Source organism: Brachyhypopomus gauderio, chromosome 2 (assembly GCF_052324685.1).
Source record: "Brachyhypopomus gauderio isolate BG-103 chromosome 2, BGAUD_0.2, whole genome shotgun sequence".
In the NCBI taxonomy this organism is placed as follows: domain Eukaryota; kingdom Metazoa; phylum Chordata; class Actinopteri; order Gymnotiformes; family Hypopomidae; genus Brachyhypopomus; species Brachyhypopomus gauderio.
This window is the reverse complement of record NC_135212.1, coordinates 41218862-41233690: the sequence shown is the minus strand read 5'-3', so window position 1 is coordinate 41233690 and position 14829 is coordinate 41218862. Positions and strand designations below refer to the sequence as shown.

Genomic DNA, 14829 nt, shown 5'->3' with positions numbered 1-14829 from the left:
GTATGACGATGCTTCAAAGCCCTTTACCCAATACAAGGATAAAGCTGTTCACACTCGTGAGTGATGACGTTACCTAAACGGGGAGTAATTAAATAATTTTACACATCCTATTTAGATTTTATATAAACCTACGTGCACGTCCTAAATGTAACCGGACTGGCTATTAAAGCCCGGTAAACGGACGTAACTACGAGAATGATCACACCTAAATGCATAACCCTTTTAAATGTTTTTTTCTTAATAAACCCCTCTTGTTAAGGTTCGATGAGAATGGCCGTTCAATTAAAACACGACTCATCACAATAAAAACGTCGAGGTCTTAGATTCAAACTGATGACAGCGAACAGCGTGCCCGTGTGCGCGTAACAGAGAGCGGCGCTCAGCGCGGATTGGCTGAAAATGACATCACATACAATTGTACTATTTTAGCTTCTGGAATCGGGATTACCTCATCCTTTTCCTGCCTCGCGCAGGTATAGACGTACAACAACAAATACAGGCGCAAACAGAACGGAGAGGAGCGAGGGGAGACTGCTCCGGACTGCAGAGATAAAAGAACTGGAATATACTACTAAGAAGATTATAGCTTGATTTGTTTGACAGGCTAATACGCTTTATTCATTCTTTTTACAACTGGATTACATTCGTTTGGACTTTTATTTTATGCTTATTTTTTCTTGACAGAATTGACTAAAATTTCATCTGTTTGGTGAGTACGTTTTTTATGGTCAGTAACTACTCTCTTATGCCAATAAGACGATTATTTTCCTTTTATTAAAATTAAGGAAGCATGCTTCTCTGCAGTAAGTCCGTTGTGCATCCGGTTGTGCTCATGACTAAGATCTATTCTGGTAATTTGTATGTCGATGTTTAATGCGTCACTGTAGGTATTCCAATGATAAACATTTTGTTCTTTCTTTAGATCTGGGCCCAACGCGTCATTTAAAAGATGGTGTTCTGCAGGGAAAGTCAACCAGAACAACCACCGCTATCGCGTATTCTTCCACATCTCTACCTTGGTGCAGAGAATGACGTTACGCAGGTAGCCTCCAGTTATCATGTCTTCTCCTGTTTCGTTTTGACTGGATATCCCCGTTTATGTGCAACTTTCTTTTGTTCAGAGCGTCTCACTATGTTCTCTTCCTTTTAATTTGACTCAGGATTGTCTGTCCGCCCGTGGGATCTCGTATGTGCTCAGCGTGAGTCGATGTTGTCCTCAGCCTTCGTTCCTGCCTCAGTCGCAGTACCTGCGAATCCCCATAGACGACTCTCTCCGGGACGACTTGTTACCTTGGATTCCGCAAGCACTGCGTTTCATTGGTGAGGGAGCCTGAATCCCACAGCTTGCATTAACTGACAACAGCATCACAATTAGATTATATCAAGAAGAAAACAAAATGTTCCGACTGAGTGTGAAAGTAGAATGCTTTAAGATATTTTATTTTTTGCATAAACAAGAAGTGCCGTTATTATTGTGCATTTAGCTCCAGCATCCTCTGTCATCACCCTCTGGCGTAGTGTGTTTGCAGTAGCGATTCGTGCTGGACGACGTTGACTCATGACGTCAGTGTTTGTTTTCTAGACGGAGCCATGTCTCTTGGCTGTTCGGTCATAGTGCACTGCGCTGCAGGAATCTCCCGTTCCCCAGCTCTCGCCGTTGCTTATGTTATGTACAGCTTGGGGCTGGACCTGGACCATGCTTACAGGTGTGTGTGTAGTAATGTTTTTGGCAAAAACTCAGAAAAGTGCACTGATTGCATGAAATTATGTAATTCTGAGACACTGCAGAAATCACAAACTGAGATTTTTACTATATTATTTTATGCCTTTTAGGTTTGTGAAGGAACGCAGACCTACAATATCCCCAAACTTCAACTTCCTAGGTCAGCTGCAGGTCTTTCAGGGTACACTACCCATAAAAAACAAAAATATAAACCAACCCCCACATCAGTCTATCACTTCACCCGATGCGTGTCTGCAGCATGCTGGCAAAACAACCAACAACAATACCACTCTGGAGCTGTTTACCAACGATGACATGCAAGAAAATGTTGCAGACAGTAATCAAGCATTTAACAGGTGCAATGAAGAGGCCAGAGGGGAAGTACACCGCGAGAACAAGAACGTCATAATGGAAGCGGCTCTGAGCCCGAGCCCAAAGCCGGAGTTTACGCTGTCCCTCTCCGACAAGCTCCGAACTCTGACTCTCAATGTGGAGCCTGTAGAGGTTCAGAGAGTGGCACGTGCTGCGCCTCTCACCCACCGGGACGTGCACACTCCCTCTTCTCCGAAGCCTAGTCAGGTTCAGATTCCGTCGCTCGTAGCAAAACGCAAAACCCTCACTCTGTCCCTCAAGCCTATCTGCCCTAGTCCCAAGATTGACCACAAGGGGGAGGTGTCGATCGGCTGCAATTCCGGTCAAAGCGAATTGAGCACTAACCCTGCTGCTCACGAGGGGGCGCGGGTAGACCCGGGCAAAGCAAGAAAACGTGACTCTTCAGCTGCAGGAATGTACAGAGCATACCGGTCCAGCAGCAGAGAAACCTTTACCAAATGCACCAACTCAAGGTCACAAAAAAGAAGGAGTGAGAGAAAAATCAGTTCCTCTCTGATCAGGACAAAGGAGGAGAAGCTGAGACCAAAGGTAGCCCTGCCAAACGAACACAGAGAGAGAACAGCAACACAGTCCAAACGGAAACCCCAAAGCCGGTGCAATGCTGCTGCTCACCAGCAGGTGGGATCAGAGAGGGAGCTCGCTGGTAGTGCCGTGGAGGCGGTGGAAGGGATGTCGGGAGATCAGAGCCCTATGTCACCCATTAACCTAACCATCAACAGACTCTTGGGCTGGGGTGAACGCATGTTGCTCGGGATGCTTCTTGGCCCCCACATTAAAATGGGACAGGCCGCCCTGCCGTACAGATGTTGAACAAAAACTTGGATGCATGTAAAATTTGTTCATGCAACACCACTAAACTGAAGTGAAAAGCATTCAGACTATTTTACTCCTAAAGTGAACAAGGAAGAACTTTAGCGAAGGAGGAAAAGAAAGAGGAAGCGTGTGTGTAAATTTGTTTTTGCTTACTTTGACTCGACTGCATGTAGGACCTCCCCGTGTGACTGATGTATTGTGGGTGAATGTTCTACCATCAATCGCCCGTTGGCTGTTGATTCGTCAAATATACTGAATGTGTATAAATGACTCAAGATTTTGCAATTTGTCTGTTCTATTTTAATGCACAGCCTGCCAATAAATTTATTTATTGAATTACAATAATTATTGGATTACTGTTATTTATAAATGGATATTTTGAGATTGATTAGCCGTCTAAGCACTGACTGTTCATTAAAGACAACAAATTTTACTTCTCTTCTTAGTTTCTTCATTTGTATCTTTTTCTAGCTACGCAATATACAGACTTAAGTATATAGTTAACCTAGTAAGTTTTATTTCTAAAAAGGAGCCCCCCCCCAAAAAAAACAAACAAACAAAAAACTAAACTAGGCCTACTGAATGGAATATTTAGTGGAATATTAAAAATTCTACAATATTCTCATGCAAATTGTCATACATTAGTGTAAATTAAGTTTTCCTTTTACATGTCATTATAAGGTCTCCATTTCATGAAGTAACCTTTAGCATCCCATCAATGACGATAAAGGCAAATATTTCGTATGAGTGATGTGGATTTCGACAGAGGTGCTCCAACAAATACATTTTACTCCACCCTTTTACTCCTCGCCGGGATGGGGGGAGGGGGGGGGTGTTTGCTTTACTTTGACCATCTTACACCAGACCCGTTACCGCGCCTGCCTTACTTATTTACGGATACGTTTTGGGTTTATGGTATAACAGCCGTTTTGTCCAGAAATGGTACACAATCAAGTATTCTTTCTGTAACGTGCAATCTAGGGTCAAAATCAAAACAGGAAACACAAATATCGAGAAAGGTCTAGGTCTATTTTTTACCAAACCTTAGTAGACTACTTTTAGTTTTAAAAGGGAAAAGTATAACAAACCTCCTCGCAAAAAGCAGTCGCCGTTACCGCGATGTTAAATATTTTGTTACCGTTAAGATAATCTTCCATCTCGTTGTAACTGGACTTTTTTCATCGTGTCCCTAAGCACGCAGATGCATGTCGTGATGAATCATAAAAGTAGTCATCGTCGCAGAGCAGGTGCCAGGTGTTACACGATGTAACGTTTTGGTCTAAAATCGGCACTACAATGTAACATTCAAGTGTAGAAACAGCCTATATTTGGTGCAATTCAAAATCCCCCAGCGGCCACGAAACGCCTAGGGACTTTTTGTAGCTTATAACGTACATACCGTGCTATTCGTAAAAGATCTTTTTAAATGACGTGCTATTTTAGAAATCCGAGTGGACTTTCGAAAACTTTACGCAGAACCAATTTTACTAACAGCAGCAACGTCCTATCTCAACATTCGAGTCTACAAAGACGGGACAGGTCCGTGGCCAAATATGGGAAGAACGACGTGTATATACGCTCCTCTGAACCTCCTTTCCGGAAACGCACAGCACTGGAGTGGTGTAACCTCGAATCATCGATTCATTTAGAACATTTCCTGGCCAATTACAGAATTGATGTGGGCCGCACACACGGCTTTAGTGGCGCTTCGGTCGATGAGTAAAGCTACAAGACACTCCCATTCTTCCCATAGGCTACGTAAGAAATACCGCTCTGGAAAAAGAAAAGAGTCGCCTCTGGCCATGAAAAAGACGCCGTCGGTAGACGTAGGGCGTCAGGAAGAAATCGCTAAGAAAAACGCAGAAGCTATTTAAAAATCTCCGGAATTCGCTTGTTTCTAATGTTAAAAATGGGTTTGGCGTTCGTACGTCGGGATATGTGAGAGGTTAAAGGGTAGAGGGTTTGAGAAGTTAACGTCTGACATTGTTGCTTGTTCGCAAAGTAACTTTCAATTGTTTGACTTTCGAGTCGCACGCAACCTTGGCACCACCAGGCTCGCTTAACCGAGGCGGCTACGGAAGGAAGGTAATCGGCGATTTTCCGTGGCTCGACTCATTTTTGCAGGCCGTACTAAGTTTCTTGTTGAATCTCGTTGATTTATACACAGTTTGTGTCGCTGTTCGTGGAATCAAACCAAACCGAAATAGTTAGTGATCGTTCAACACCTTTAAGTTGATATCTTGTGATTTGAGTTGTTTAGAGATGTCGGGTTCAGAAATCTATCTAGATAGCTACAGCTAATTCGAAGACGTCTCTTGCTTTTTTTTCGTTTATTATTATTTTTACTGGCTCTGTATTTTTAGCTTGTTTAGTTGAAAGGACGATCAATTGTGTCTCTGGGTTCATTTAACAGAATCGGTTTAGAAGTTTACACTTTTTGGAACTTCCTAGCATATTGAACAAGTCATGTCGTCGGAGGAGGAAAGATACAAACTAGTGGTCGTGGGCGGTGGTGGTGTCGGGAAGAGCGCCTTAACCATTCAGTTCATTCAGGTAAGAGTGCAGTTCGTGAACTTGCCAATAATTATGCCTTTTGTATGAAAGGGCTCCCTGCCATAACATTTTCTTGGTCATATGAAGGCTGTGCATACTACCTGTTAAGCTGTGCGGTTTAAGAATCGACTTCTGTAACTTGCCTAGATTTAGATTCGAGTTATTCAGTGTCCGGTTTCTGAGTGTGTTAGAAGCTGCGTGAAGTCAGAAGTGTTTTCTCAACATGTCCTCTCATGTCCAGGCCCACAGGCTTCTTTGTCTGTTGGCCAGCATTGTGAAAGATGTAATATCTGATTCTTCTCCCTGTTGCAGTCGTACTTCGTGTCTGATTATGACCCAACTATTGAAGATTCATACACCAAAATCTGCACTGTGGATGGGAAGGAAACGCGATTAGACAGTATGTCGCTGTTCATGTTATTGGAGCCTCGTCTGTAAAGGAGTGATGCATGGACTGAAGGCTCAGACATAGTTTTTTTTTTATTATAATGGCGCGCGCACACACATTGGTTGTTTTTAATATTCCCAGCCCATTTTTTGTTTTTCACTTGCTTCAAAACAGCAGGGACATGCACTGAGCCTTCAAGTGTGTGTGTGTGTGTGTGTGTGTGTGTGTGTGTGTGTGTGTGTGTGTGTGTGTGTGAGAGAGAGAGAAATGAAGCCCCAGAAGTGATGGGGTTTTGCTGTGTGTCTGATCATAATCATGCCTTAGCTTCATAGTGTGAGGTCAACGTTGGTCAATTTCTGCACGTTTACTTGGTTTTGATTTATGCTTTCCATGTAATTGTCATTTGGGGGCGGGGGGGCTTCATTTAGTTTTAGACACAGCAGGTCAAGAGGAGTTCGGAGCCATGAGGGAGCAGTATATGCGCTCAGGGGAGGGATTCTTACTGGTCTTCGCTCTGAATGATGGCGGAAGGTAGGTGTGTGCGCATGTGTGTCCGTTATGGGAAGATGAGGAACAGAGAGCCCCTCGTTTTTGTGTTTGAATGAGTGAAGGGGAACAGAGACTGTATAGGTGTGAAAGGTGTTTTTCTTATTCCTCATGAGTGCGTGTGTGCGAACTTTCATGAGTGAGTACAGCGAGGAGAGCCTGTGGTTAACAAGTGGAGTGGTTAAGTGGGTTGGTTTTACACTTTCATGGGACTCTCAAAAATCTTATGGTAATGGAAGCAGGTCCATTTCAATCTCAACTGTACTCATCTGAGCCTTTGTTAAAGCATCTAGTTATATGATCTGCACTAAGTACTCTGGTTCTTCTTAGAACAAGGCTGTGTGTAAAGCCCGATCTTCTCCCATGAGTACCAATATACCCAGCTGTTGGGTTACTGTACCCGGGTTTATAATCACGAAAAATGTCTCTATATAATGTCCTCCCTAATTGACACTGAATTATTTAACTGTTCGTTTCTGAGCACACTAAACCCGACTGCTAACATTGGAATTAGAATTCGTGTTGGGGAATGTAGGGTCATGGTGCTCTGGACTAAGGTTATGTGAAGTGGTCTGAAATCTCCTCTGGGCTTCACTGGTTCCAACTTTTAAATATGACTAGTGAAGAGTATAGGGGAATCTCGGGTGAACTGTTCAGAAGTTCTAATGTGTGTACATCTTTCCTTTCAGTTACAATGAAATCCAGAAGTTTCACACGCAGATTCTGCGGGTGAAGGATCGCGATGACTTCCCAATGGTCCTCGTTGGTAACAAATCTGATCTGGACCAACAGCGAGTGGTAACCCTAGCAACAAGCCATTAGTGTGATTGAAATGCATTGAAATCTTGAACAGTCTGGTCTTGTCTGTAAAGGAGTGGTGCATGGACTGAATGTTCAGACATCTTGTTTTTTAATTAGAATTGTGCACATGAATTGGTTGTTTTTAATATTCCCAGCCCATTTTTCGTTTTTCACTTGCTGCATCAGTATGTCATGCCCTAAGCCTTCAAGCCCTTGTGTGTGTGTGTGTGTGTGTGTGTGTGTGTGTGTGTGTGTGTGTGTGTGTGTGTGTGTGTGTGTGTGTGTGTGTGTGTGTGTGTGTGTGAGAGAGAGAAACGAAGCCCCAGAAGTTATGTTGTTTTGCTGTGTGTCTGATCATCCCTTGACTTAATGTCTGGGGTCAATTTCTGCACATTTTGTCCCATTGTTTGAGTTGTTGTGCCTCGTCATATTGCCTGTGCATCATCTCCCCCCCCCCCCCCCCCCCCCCCCCCCCAGGTCTCCAAAGAAGATGCCATGGCGTTTGCCAGAGAGAATCGGATCCACTATATGGAGTCATCGGCTAAGAATCGCCACAATGTGGATGAAGCATTTCTAGAAGTGGTGAGAGCGATAAGGTATGACTCAAGACTGAGATATTCATTCATTCAAGATGCTTTGAGCATTTTACTTGGTTTTGTGGGGTCTCCAGTTAGACCCAGACTCCAGCTAGTGACCCAGATAATCAGTTTTGTTTAACCTGGCCAGTCTGTGGTAGGACCTGGAATGTAGAAAATATGAACTATGAATCTGTTGTCTGTCCTCTCTCTCTCTCGCACAGACGGTTTCAGGAGACGGAGAGCCCCCCACAGCTTGTGAATCACGCTAGAAAGCAGAAGACTCGAGGCTGCCCCTGCTCTATCCTCTGACTGCCTCTTCATACTGTCGCCAAGGAGACTGAAGCCCCCATGCTCATGTTTGGGGGTGTGTGTGTGTGTGCGTGCGTGAGCGGGGGAGGGAGGGAGAGCTTTTTGATGCCTAAGAATGCTTATTGTGGCATTATTAAGTGTGTGTGTGTGTGCACGCACACATGCATGAATGCTTCAGTCATAGAGGGTACATGGTTAATGAGAAGTGACTTTCTCAGAGGGTGCAGTAGTGTAACGTTTTACATCTGCACTTTGTTGAATATGTCTATCTTCTGTATTGGTAACAGGTTATTTCTCAGTTAACATTAAAAGAAAAAAATTTGAGCTGGTGGATGGATCCACAATGCCCAGCGCCAAAGAGTGGGGCTGAGACACGGAGAATGTTCCTTGTACATACATGTGTATGTATATACACAGTCGCTGGCTACTTGGTTGCAAGTATTTTATGCAAATCATATTAGAAGTCAAGAATTAAAGTATTTTTCTTTAACACCCATCAGTTTTTTGTCTGAGGTTATGGGAAGAAGATGAAGCCTTTTAAGATGAGCTGTTGATGGGGACTCCAGTCTGCTAATACCTTATCCTAGTACTTCCCACTCTTGTCCAGGAGCAAATCTTCATGTGGCAACCCTCTGCAGTAATGCAATATTGGTTTATTGTTCATCAAGCTCTTTATCTGTTCGGTTCAAGCTGACCTTCAAGATTGGCTTTGGCTTGTTCTAAATATCAATTTAGAGGTTGGTCTCTGTTTCTGAATAATGCTAGCAGCTACTCTGCCTCTTGTAGAGTTGAATACAGTTGAATACCTGGTACAGTTAACGGAACTGGGCCAGAGCTTCCGTTCTGGACCAAGAGTTTTGAGGACTGCACTTGGGAATGCTACATTTGGAGAATTCAGCCCTTGGTCTGAAAGTTCTGCTGTTCTGTCAGCAGCGTTTCCGGCTGTCCATCCACATTTGGTCCAAGCAGAATCTCCAGGTGAAGTGTTTACATCTCATCTTTTTCCCCAGACCAAGACGGTTCAGTGTGTGTTTTCTGTAAGCATTTTATACTTTTATAGCCTCATGTCTTACTGGAGAGCAGGTACTATATATTATTTTTTTAAAGAGACTATTATGATGAAATTGTTGGACTAAGGAATCTATTGAACAGTATAATTTTAGTATTCATATAAGCCAAAGAACAATGTAGGTGTAATATATATATATATATATATATATATATATATATATATATATATATATATATATATATATATATATATATATATATATATATATATATATATATATATATATATATATATATATAAAATGACGCCAAAGTAGTTTGACACTAAAGTACAAGTGCATTCGTGTACTGTAATTCTGGGTGCAGGGTGGGTGTGTATTTGTGGCTGTGCAAAGGTACTATGTGCATTTTCAGAATGTTGTCTGTAAAAGCTTTTGCTGTTATTTTATATATACTTTCTCTATTAGGTTTTTTTGATCGGTATCTAAGCGACATGAGTAAAGAACTTTTCACTTTCAATTTTACAAATAAAACCCCTTTAAGGATTTTGATAGTTCTTTCTTTATACACAAGAGGGCGCAGCACACTTCAGATCCGAGGCTCAAGACTAAGCATGCATTGTGTTCAGTCTGAAGCCAAAGAATGTGTTGCGTCGCATATTTTAATGTGACATGAGCTATATTGTTTGAACGAATCTTCCGTGCTGATTAATTACTATAATTTTAGACAATTTAAATCAAACTATCAACTAATGGGAATACAAAAATGCACCATTGGGCTCCGATTGTAGAAATTTTATCATTGTGCACAATTAAAATGTTTTTTGCCAATCTGTCCTGGTTCAGACTCTTTTGTACATAAAATCACATATATCTATTAACTTGATAATTACATATCTAAGTTTACATTAGGTTAAATTACATTTTTATTTGTTTTGGAAATATATTACATCTTTTCTCAGATAGTCTACTACAGCATTTGATAACAATCGTGGTAGGCATTCTCCTAAAGTAGTCAAATTATCAAATAGAATATCCTAAGTTTTCTTTAAGCATGTTTTTTGTTTTGGCTTCGACAAAGACGATCAGAGGCTTTCTGAAAAGTCAATTGTAGGTACGCATGTATGTTCTTTTATATTCCGTGTGCTACACTACCCCTAGTTTTGTTTTGGGGTTGATGTAGGAATCCTGCCATGTTCGTGTTTACGCAACCTAAAACCTGGCAGGGGCAGCAGCTAAGTCTACTATCGTTCCACCTTGCAAACCATATCAACCAATAATCCTTGGACTTGTTCCCTCTAATTTTATAATAAATTTCCATTGGCCAACAAACACTGCCTCTAGCCAATCCAAACAGAACACCTCGAGGAGCGTCCAATTGCAAATGCACCATAGAACCGAGGTTCCTTTAGCCTAGTGACAGATGTTAAAGAAGAAAGTGGGGTAAGGGAGGGGTGCGATTAAGTATATTGACGTTGGTATAAAAACGCTACGCATAGCTAAACATAAAGGGCTTTTTCTAGTAATTGCAAGAGCGATAGAAGTATCCAGTATACAGCACAAAATGGATATTAAATATGATATTCCTACTGCATAGGAGTGATACATTTGGCTGCAAATACATCTGGTTATGTTTTCCATACACACGGAGCCGTAACCTTCACTGGCTTCAGATATTTTCAATTACCAGTCTATTCTAGACCGAGGATTGGAGTGTGTTGTGGGTTACTTCATATGTATTCCTAACAGTTTTATATGGAACTTGGGATTGTCAAAACTGGTAAATACTACAAAACCGAGCCACCGTTAGTCATCCTTGAATGACATATACAGTATTGTGAAATTTCGCTATTAGCCATTAACATTCCTTTTTCCGTGACGAGTGTTAAGATTAACATAAATTTAGAGGCACCGAGAAAGAATTTGTCATATAATTGAAAAAAAAAAAACTGTAAAAGATATGTTATTAAATATGTATGCGTTGCCTTGGAAGACAAAGTATGGTGTAATATTTGCCCATTCCCTTAATATCACGTCGACGCTGTTTATTTTGATGTTAACGAAATGCCGTAAAACACCCCACCCACTCCTGTGAGGTATGTGGCCAAACTGGTACGTCGCTCTGAGTGAGGTTTCTTACGTTGCTAATCAGCTAAGCTACAGGTGAATAAGCTACTTAATTATTACATTTGCTACCTTTTTATACGTCAGGTATGAGTTGTGTGTTAGGTCATCGAATCTAGATCATTACTGAGTAAAATAATTGATACACAACAGAGAAAGGAAGTTACAAGTTCGATTATCTTAAAATTATCTAAGTTTCCTGGTTCGGAGAACATTTTAACACCCAGGTAAGAGAGAATTTATGTAGTCTGTTTATTTTGCCTAGATGAGGCCTACCTTAATCTACTAGCTTAATTTCTTGACATCTTTTTCATCTGCTTGACCTAGAACCATCTCTTTTGTTATATGTATTTTAATCAAAAACAGCGTTCTTCCAGTAGAGCAATGTGATTGGACTTCACATTGTGCATGTCCACTGAAAAGGCAATGTCCAATGCTGTAACAATAAACAAGCCCATAAACATTTACATGAATTTCATTTTTTTCTAATACAGTTCTGAACTTAGAAATATTCTACTTTTTATTCTATATTCTATAACAACCAATAGAGGGCACCATTGTATTTTGTGGAGCAAGACGCTCCATTGAATTAAGAATTACATTTTTTCATTATATGTTTTCTTCATGGTAATTTCGAACCCGTTCACGTTTCAAGCCCTACGTATAGACTCTTGGAAAAATTAATGTCTCGGTGCAGAAGTGTACAACTGATCTCATCGTTCATGCTGGTTAACAAAGCTTCTCATGTCACATACCACTTCCCCCACAGTTTGTAAATGATGCTTGGAAACAATTAAGTCTTGCAAAACACGGTAGTTGGCCATTAACCTAGCATTTTCAACATCTTTTCTTCTTTCAACAGTCAATCAAGGTTTCACCTGTATTTTTTGAGTACCTGTTGAATGTTCTCCATAAATATCTACAGGAAATGTGTAGTAATTGTTAACTTGTCTTGGACAGGTAACATGCTGGGATTTACAGAAATATTGTTTGGTGTACTTTCCCTTTTGCATCTGGGATTGGCAAGATACATCCAACGAAGCCAGAACGGTAAACCTAACACAAAATGTCTCAGGTTTTCCTGGATGGACATTAGCATGGTGTTGAGTCTTGGGTTTGTTTGCAGTGCTCATCAACAAGAGGTCTGCAGATATGTTCTTCTCCCGATCTCTACTGTACAACAAGTGGGACTTTGAGCTGGTGGTACCTGGGAACATAGAGAGGGAGTGTCGAGAGGAGGTCTGCTCCTACGAAGAGGCCAGAGAAGTGTTTAAGGATGACAAGAAGACGGTGAGAGAGGAGAGTGTGTGTGCATCATGCAGAATTAGCCTCTGCAAATAAAATGATGAGATGAAAACAATTCCATGATATGTAAGTGGAAGAAAAGGTATAAACATCTGCACTTCTTTAAGTACATTGAAACAAATCACAAAGACTCACTTTGTTGTTTTTCTGTAGGAGGATTTTTGGAAGACTTATGTCAAAGGTCACAGCCAGAATGGTAAGGAGGCAAGTTGATGATACCACTTTTTAAAATTGTATCCCAAGTCAATGTTTGGCAGCTCAGGTTCTGGGATGGTTCTCCACTTAATATGTGGGTATTTTCAATACTCCCCGCCAGAGCCGGAGTGGCTAATCGGGAGATTCGAGAGGATTCCCGATGGGCCGGCTCATGTCAATCTCTAGTTTGGGCCGATTGGGAGGGAAAAATAATTTGGAGCCGGATTTGGGGATGAAACTTCTGGGCTGAAAAAGTGGCTCACTCCGGCCCTGCTCCCCGCACACCTTACACACCACATCCATTAATTAACAGGCACTTAACAAGTGTTAAATAGGCGTGTTGGAGTGGGGAAAACACTCACAACAACCCAGAAGTGGGAAACACTGCCATGGAATGCTCACAGTTTGGGTGACTCCCAGCTCCATCAGCATGTGGAGACTAGTCATTCTCTGTGATCCAAGTGAGCTACTGTGGCATTAAAATATTGCCAGGGCCACTGTGAGCAGAACTTCAGTAATTCACAAAATTGTCAAATGTTCTAGTAAAGCAACGATGATTAATTTGTTGTTTAGGGTCTCTTGAGCTGGACGTGCCTGGTCTGGTGTCTGGGATCGTGGCAGCTGTGGTCCTCACCATTATTGCCATTGTGATAGGCTGCTACATTTACAAAAACAGGGGTAAAACCTCTCGACATAGAGGCAGGTAAGTGTTTGTGTGCGAGAGAGAGAGAGAGAGAGAGAGAGAGAGAGAGAGAGAGATATGTTGAAAGTCTACATATGCATGTCACTGTAGCGCCCTCCTCTCTGACCCTCCACCAGTGTGCCAGTGCACATGCCTGTAGATGGGCAGCCTACACAAGAGTCAGTGCCTCTGACTAACATCACAGCACCGGGTCTGCCCTCATACAACGAGGCCCTGACCCACAGCGGGCAGCATGATGCGCCACCGCCTCCTTACGCAGGGTAACACACCTTCGTCCTGTGTGTGTGTGTGGGCGTGTGTGTGTGTGTGTGTCAACCGTCTCCTTATGCAGGGTAACATACATTCATCCTGTGTGTGTGTCAACCGTCTTTTAACACAGGGTAACACCTTTGTCCTGTGTGTGTGTGCGCGCGTGTGTGTGTGTGTGTCAACCGTCTCCTTACGCAGGGTAACACACCTTCATGCTGTGTGTGTGTACTTTTTCAGTATGAAAGAAAGATGGAATAAAAAGTGATGAGCAACTTCATGGTTGCTTTTTGTCATTTTTGCTGTCTTTATTTTTCTAGAGAGACAAGCGTGCCTCCATCTGCCCCTGCCGATCAAGAGGAAGAAGAGTAAGACCTGGAGACCCTGGAGATCTGCTCTAGAAGTATGCTAGTGTGAAAATGGCTCTGGAGAGGGGAATAGACAGCTTTTAATTTTTCCATGATTAAAAGTATACAAGCTTTTGATTACTTGAAAAGCAGAACAGTAATGACTGCATTGCAGAAGCTGCATTTATTCTCGTATCAGCACAGCATTATGACCGTAAGGTCTTCAGGGCTGGTATAGAAGCATACAAAATGAGCGATCTTTAATATCTCCTTTGTCTTTTTCATAGAGCGACTACAGTGACTTAATTTGCACCTCCAGAAAAACAAGACGATTGAGTCAGAAAATACGGATATGCTATAGTAACCTAGTTAAAATGGCACGAGGGGAGGGAGGGGGAGGGAATGGGGGGTTAGGGGTAGTATTGAACTGCTTTTAGATTTTTGGTTTGTTTTTTTGACCTGTAGTGATCTGTGTATATCAGCCTTTAAGTAAGGGGGAGAGTATGAGCTGCATTTCTGTATAAATATTGTTTTATTTTATTTGTAAGCACAGCTTTGAAGTTTTCTATATTTAATTATTCATTTAGATTTCATTTTTGCTCTGATGATCACTTTTATTATCCCCACGGAGGACAAATATATTCAGCTGTGTGAATATTGTTAATTTTTAATAAATATTTTATCCAGGCTTTCGAGTTCATTAAAGTCTAAAAACAAGTAAACTACATTTATTTATAGGCCTATATAAAATATCTTGGCTTATAAACTGTTCCTCAATACGCGGCGTTATTTGCT

General features: G+C 41.7%; 3 protein-coding genes across 6 annotated transcripts; all 3 read left to right on the top strand.

Annotated features, from left to right (window-relative positions):
- The first annotated feature begins 47 nt into the window (after positions 1-47).
- On the top strand, positions 48-3318 carry LOC143506198 (uncharacterized). Its single transcript, XM_076996272.1, has 5 exons — positions 48-709; positions 923-1042; positions 1161-1320; positions 1583-1706; positions 1834-3318. Exons 2-5 carry the CDS (start codon positions 950-952, stop codon positions 2924-2926), a joined length of 1470 nt encoding a protein of 489 aa, XP_076852387.1. The 5' UTR covers positions 48-709; positions 923-949; the 3' UTR covers positions 2927-3318.
- Positions 3319-4529: 1211 nt separating this feature from the next.
- rras (RAS related) lies at positions 4530-9947 on the top strand. 2 transcript variants are annotated; one of them, XM_076996286.1, is made up of 7 exons: positions 4530-5014; positions 5381-5482; positions 5795-5882; positions 6299-6401; positions 7106-7214; positions 7695-7813; positions 8017-9947. In XM_076996286.1, the coding sequence occupies exons 2-7, from the start codon at positions 5396-5398 to the stop codon at positions 8102-8104; spliced, it is 594 nt and encodes a 197-aa protein (XP_076852401.1). In that variant the 5' UTR covers positions 4530-5014; positions 5381-5395; the 3' UTR covers positions 8105-9947. The 2 variants fall into 2 exon arrangements, with proteins under 2 accessions (XP_076852401.1, XP_076852399.1); XM_076996284.1 differs by having other exon boundaries at positions 4532-5014; positions 5343-5482.
- Positions 9948-11193: 1246 nt separating this feature from the next.
- On the top strand, positions 11194-14433 carry prrg2 (proline rich Gla (G-carboxyglutamic acid) 2). 3 transcript variants are annotated; one of them, XM_076996242.1, is made up of 8 exons: positions 11210-11465; positions 12199-12288; positions 12365-12528; positions 12697-12739; positions 13312-13441; positions 13558-13701; positions 14008-14090; positions 14322-14433. In XM_076996242.1, exons 2-7 carry the CDS (start codon positions 12204-12206, stop codon positions 14057-14059), a joined length of 618 nt encoding a protein of 205 aa, XP_076852357.1. In that variant the 5' UTR covers positions 11210-11465; positions 12199-12203; the 3' UTR covers positions 14060-14090; positions 14322-14433. The 3 variants fall into 3 exon arrangements, with proteins under 3 accessions (XP_076852358.1, XP_076852357.1, XP_076852356.1); XM_076996243.1 differs by having other exon boundaries at positions 11194-11277; positions 14008-14422; XM_076996241.1 differs by having other exon boundaries at positions 14008-14422.
- The last annotated feature ends 396 nt before the right edge of the window (positions 14434-14829 follow it).

Excerpts from the sequence above, each read along its gene's own strand:
- LOC143506198 (XM_076996272.1), top strand. The coding sequence starts at position 950 with ATGGTGTTCTGCAGGGAAAGTCAACCAGAACAACCACCGCTATCGCGT. Across the intron at positions 1,043-1,160 it reads CAGAGAATGACGTTACGCAG|GATTGTCTGTCCGCCCGTGG; the intron begins GTAGCCTCCAGT and ends AATTTGACTCAG. Across the intron at positions 1,707-1,833 it reads GACCTGGACCATGCTTACAG|GTTTGTGAAGGAACGCAGAC; the intron begins GTGTGTGTGTAG and ends TATGCCTTTTAG.
- rras (XM_076996286.1), top strand. The coding sequence starts at position 5,396 with ATGTCGTCGGAGGAGGAAAGATACAAACTAGTGGTCGTGGGCGGTGGT. Across the intron at positions 5,483-5,794 it reads TAACCATTCAGTTCATTCAG|TCGTACTTCGTGTCTGATTA; the intron begins GTAAGAGTGCAG and ends TCCCTGTTGCAG. Across the intron at positions 5,883-6,298 it reads GAAGGAAACGCGATTAGACA|TTTTAGACACAGCAGGTCAA; the intron begins GTATGTCGCTGT and ends GGCTTCATTTAG.
- prrg2 (XM_076996242.1), top strand. The coding sequence starts at position 12,204 with ATGCTGGGATTTACAGAAATATTGTTTGGTGTACTTTCCCTTTTGCAT. Across the intron at positions 12,289-12,364 it reads CATCCAACGAAGCCAGAACG|TGCTCATCAACAAGAGGTCT; the intron begins GTAAACCTAACA and ends GTTTGTTTGCAG. Across the intron at positions 12,529-12,696 it reads TTAAGGATGACAAGAAGACG|GAGGATTTTTGGAAGACTTA; the intron begins GTGAGAGAGGAG and ends GTTTTTCTGTAG.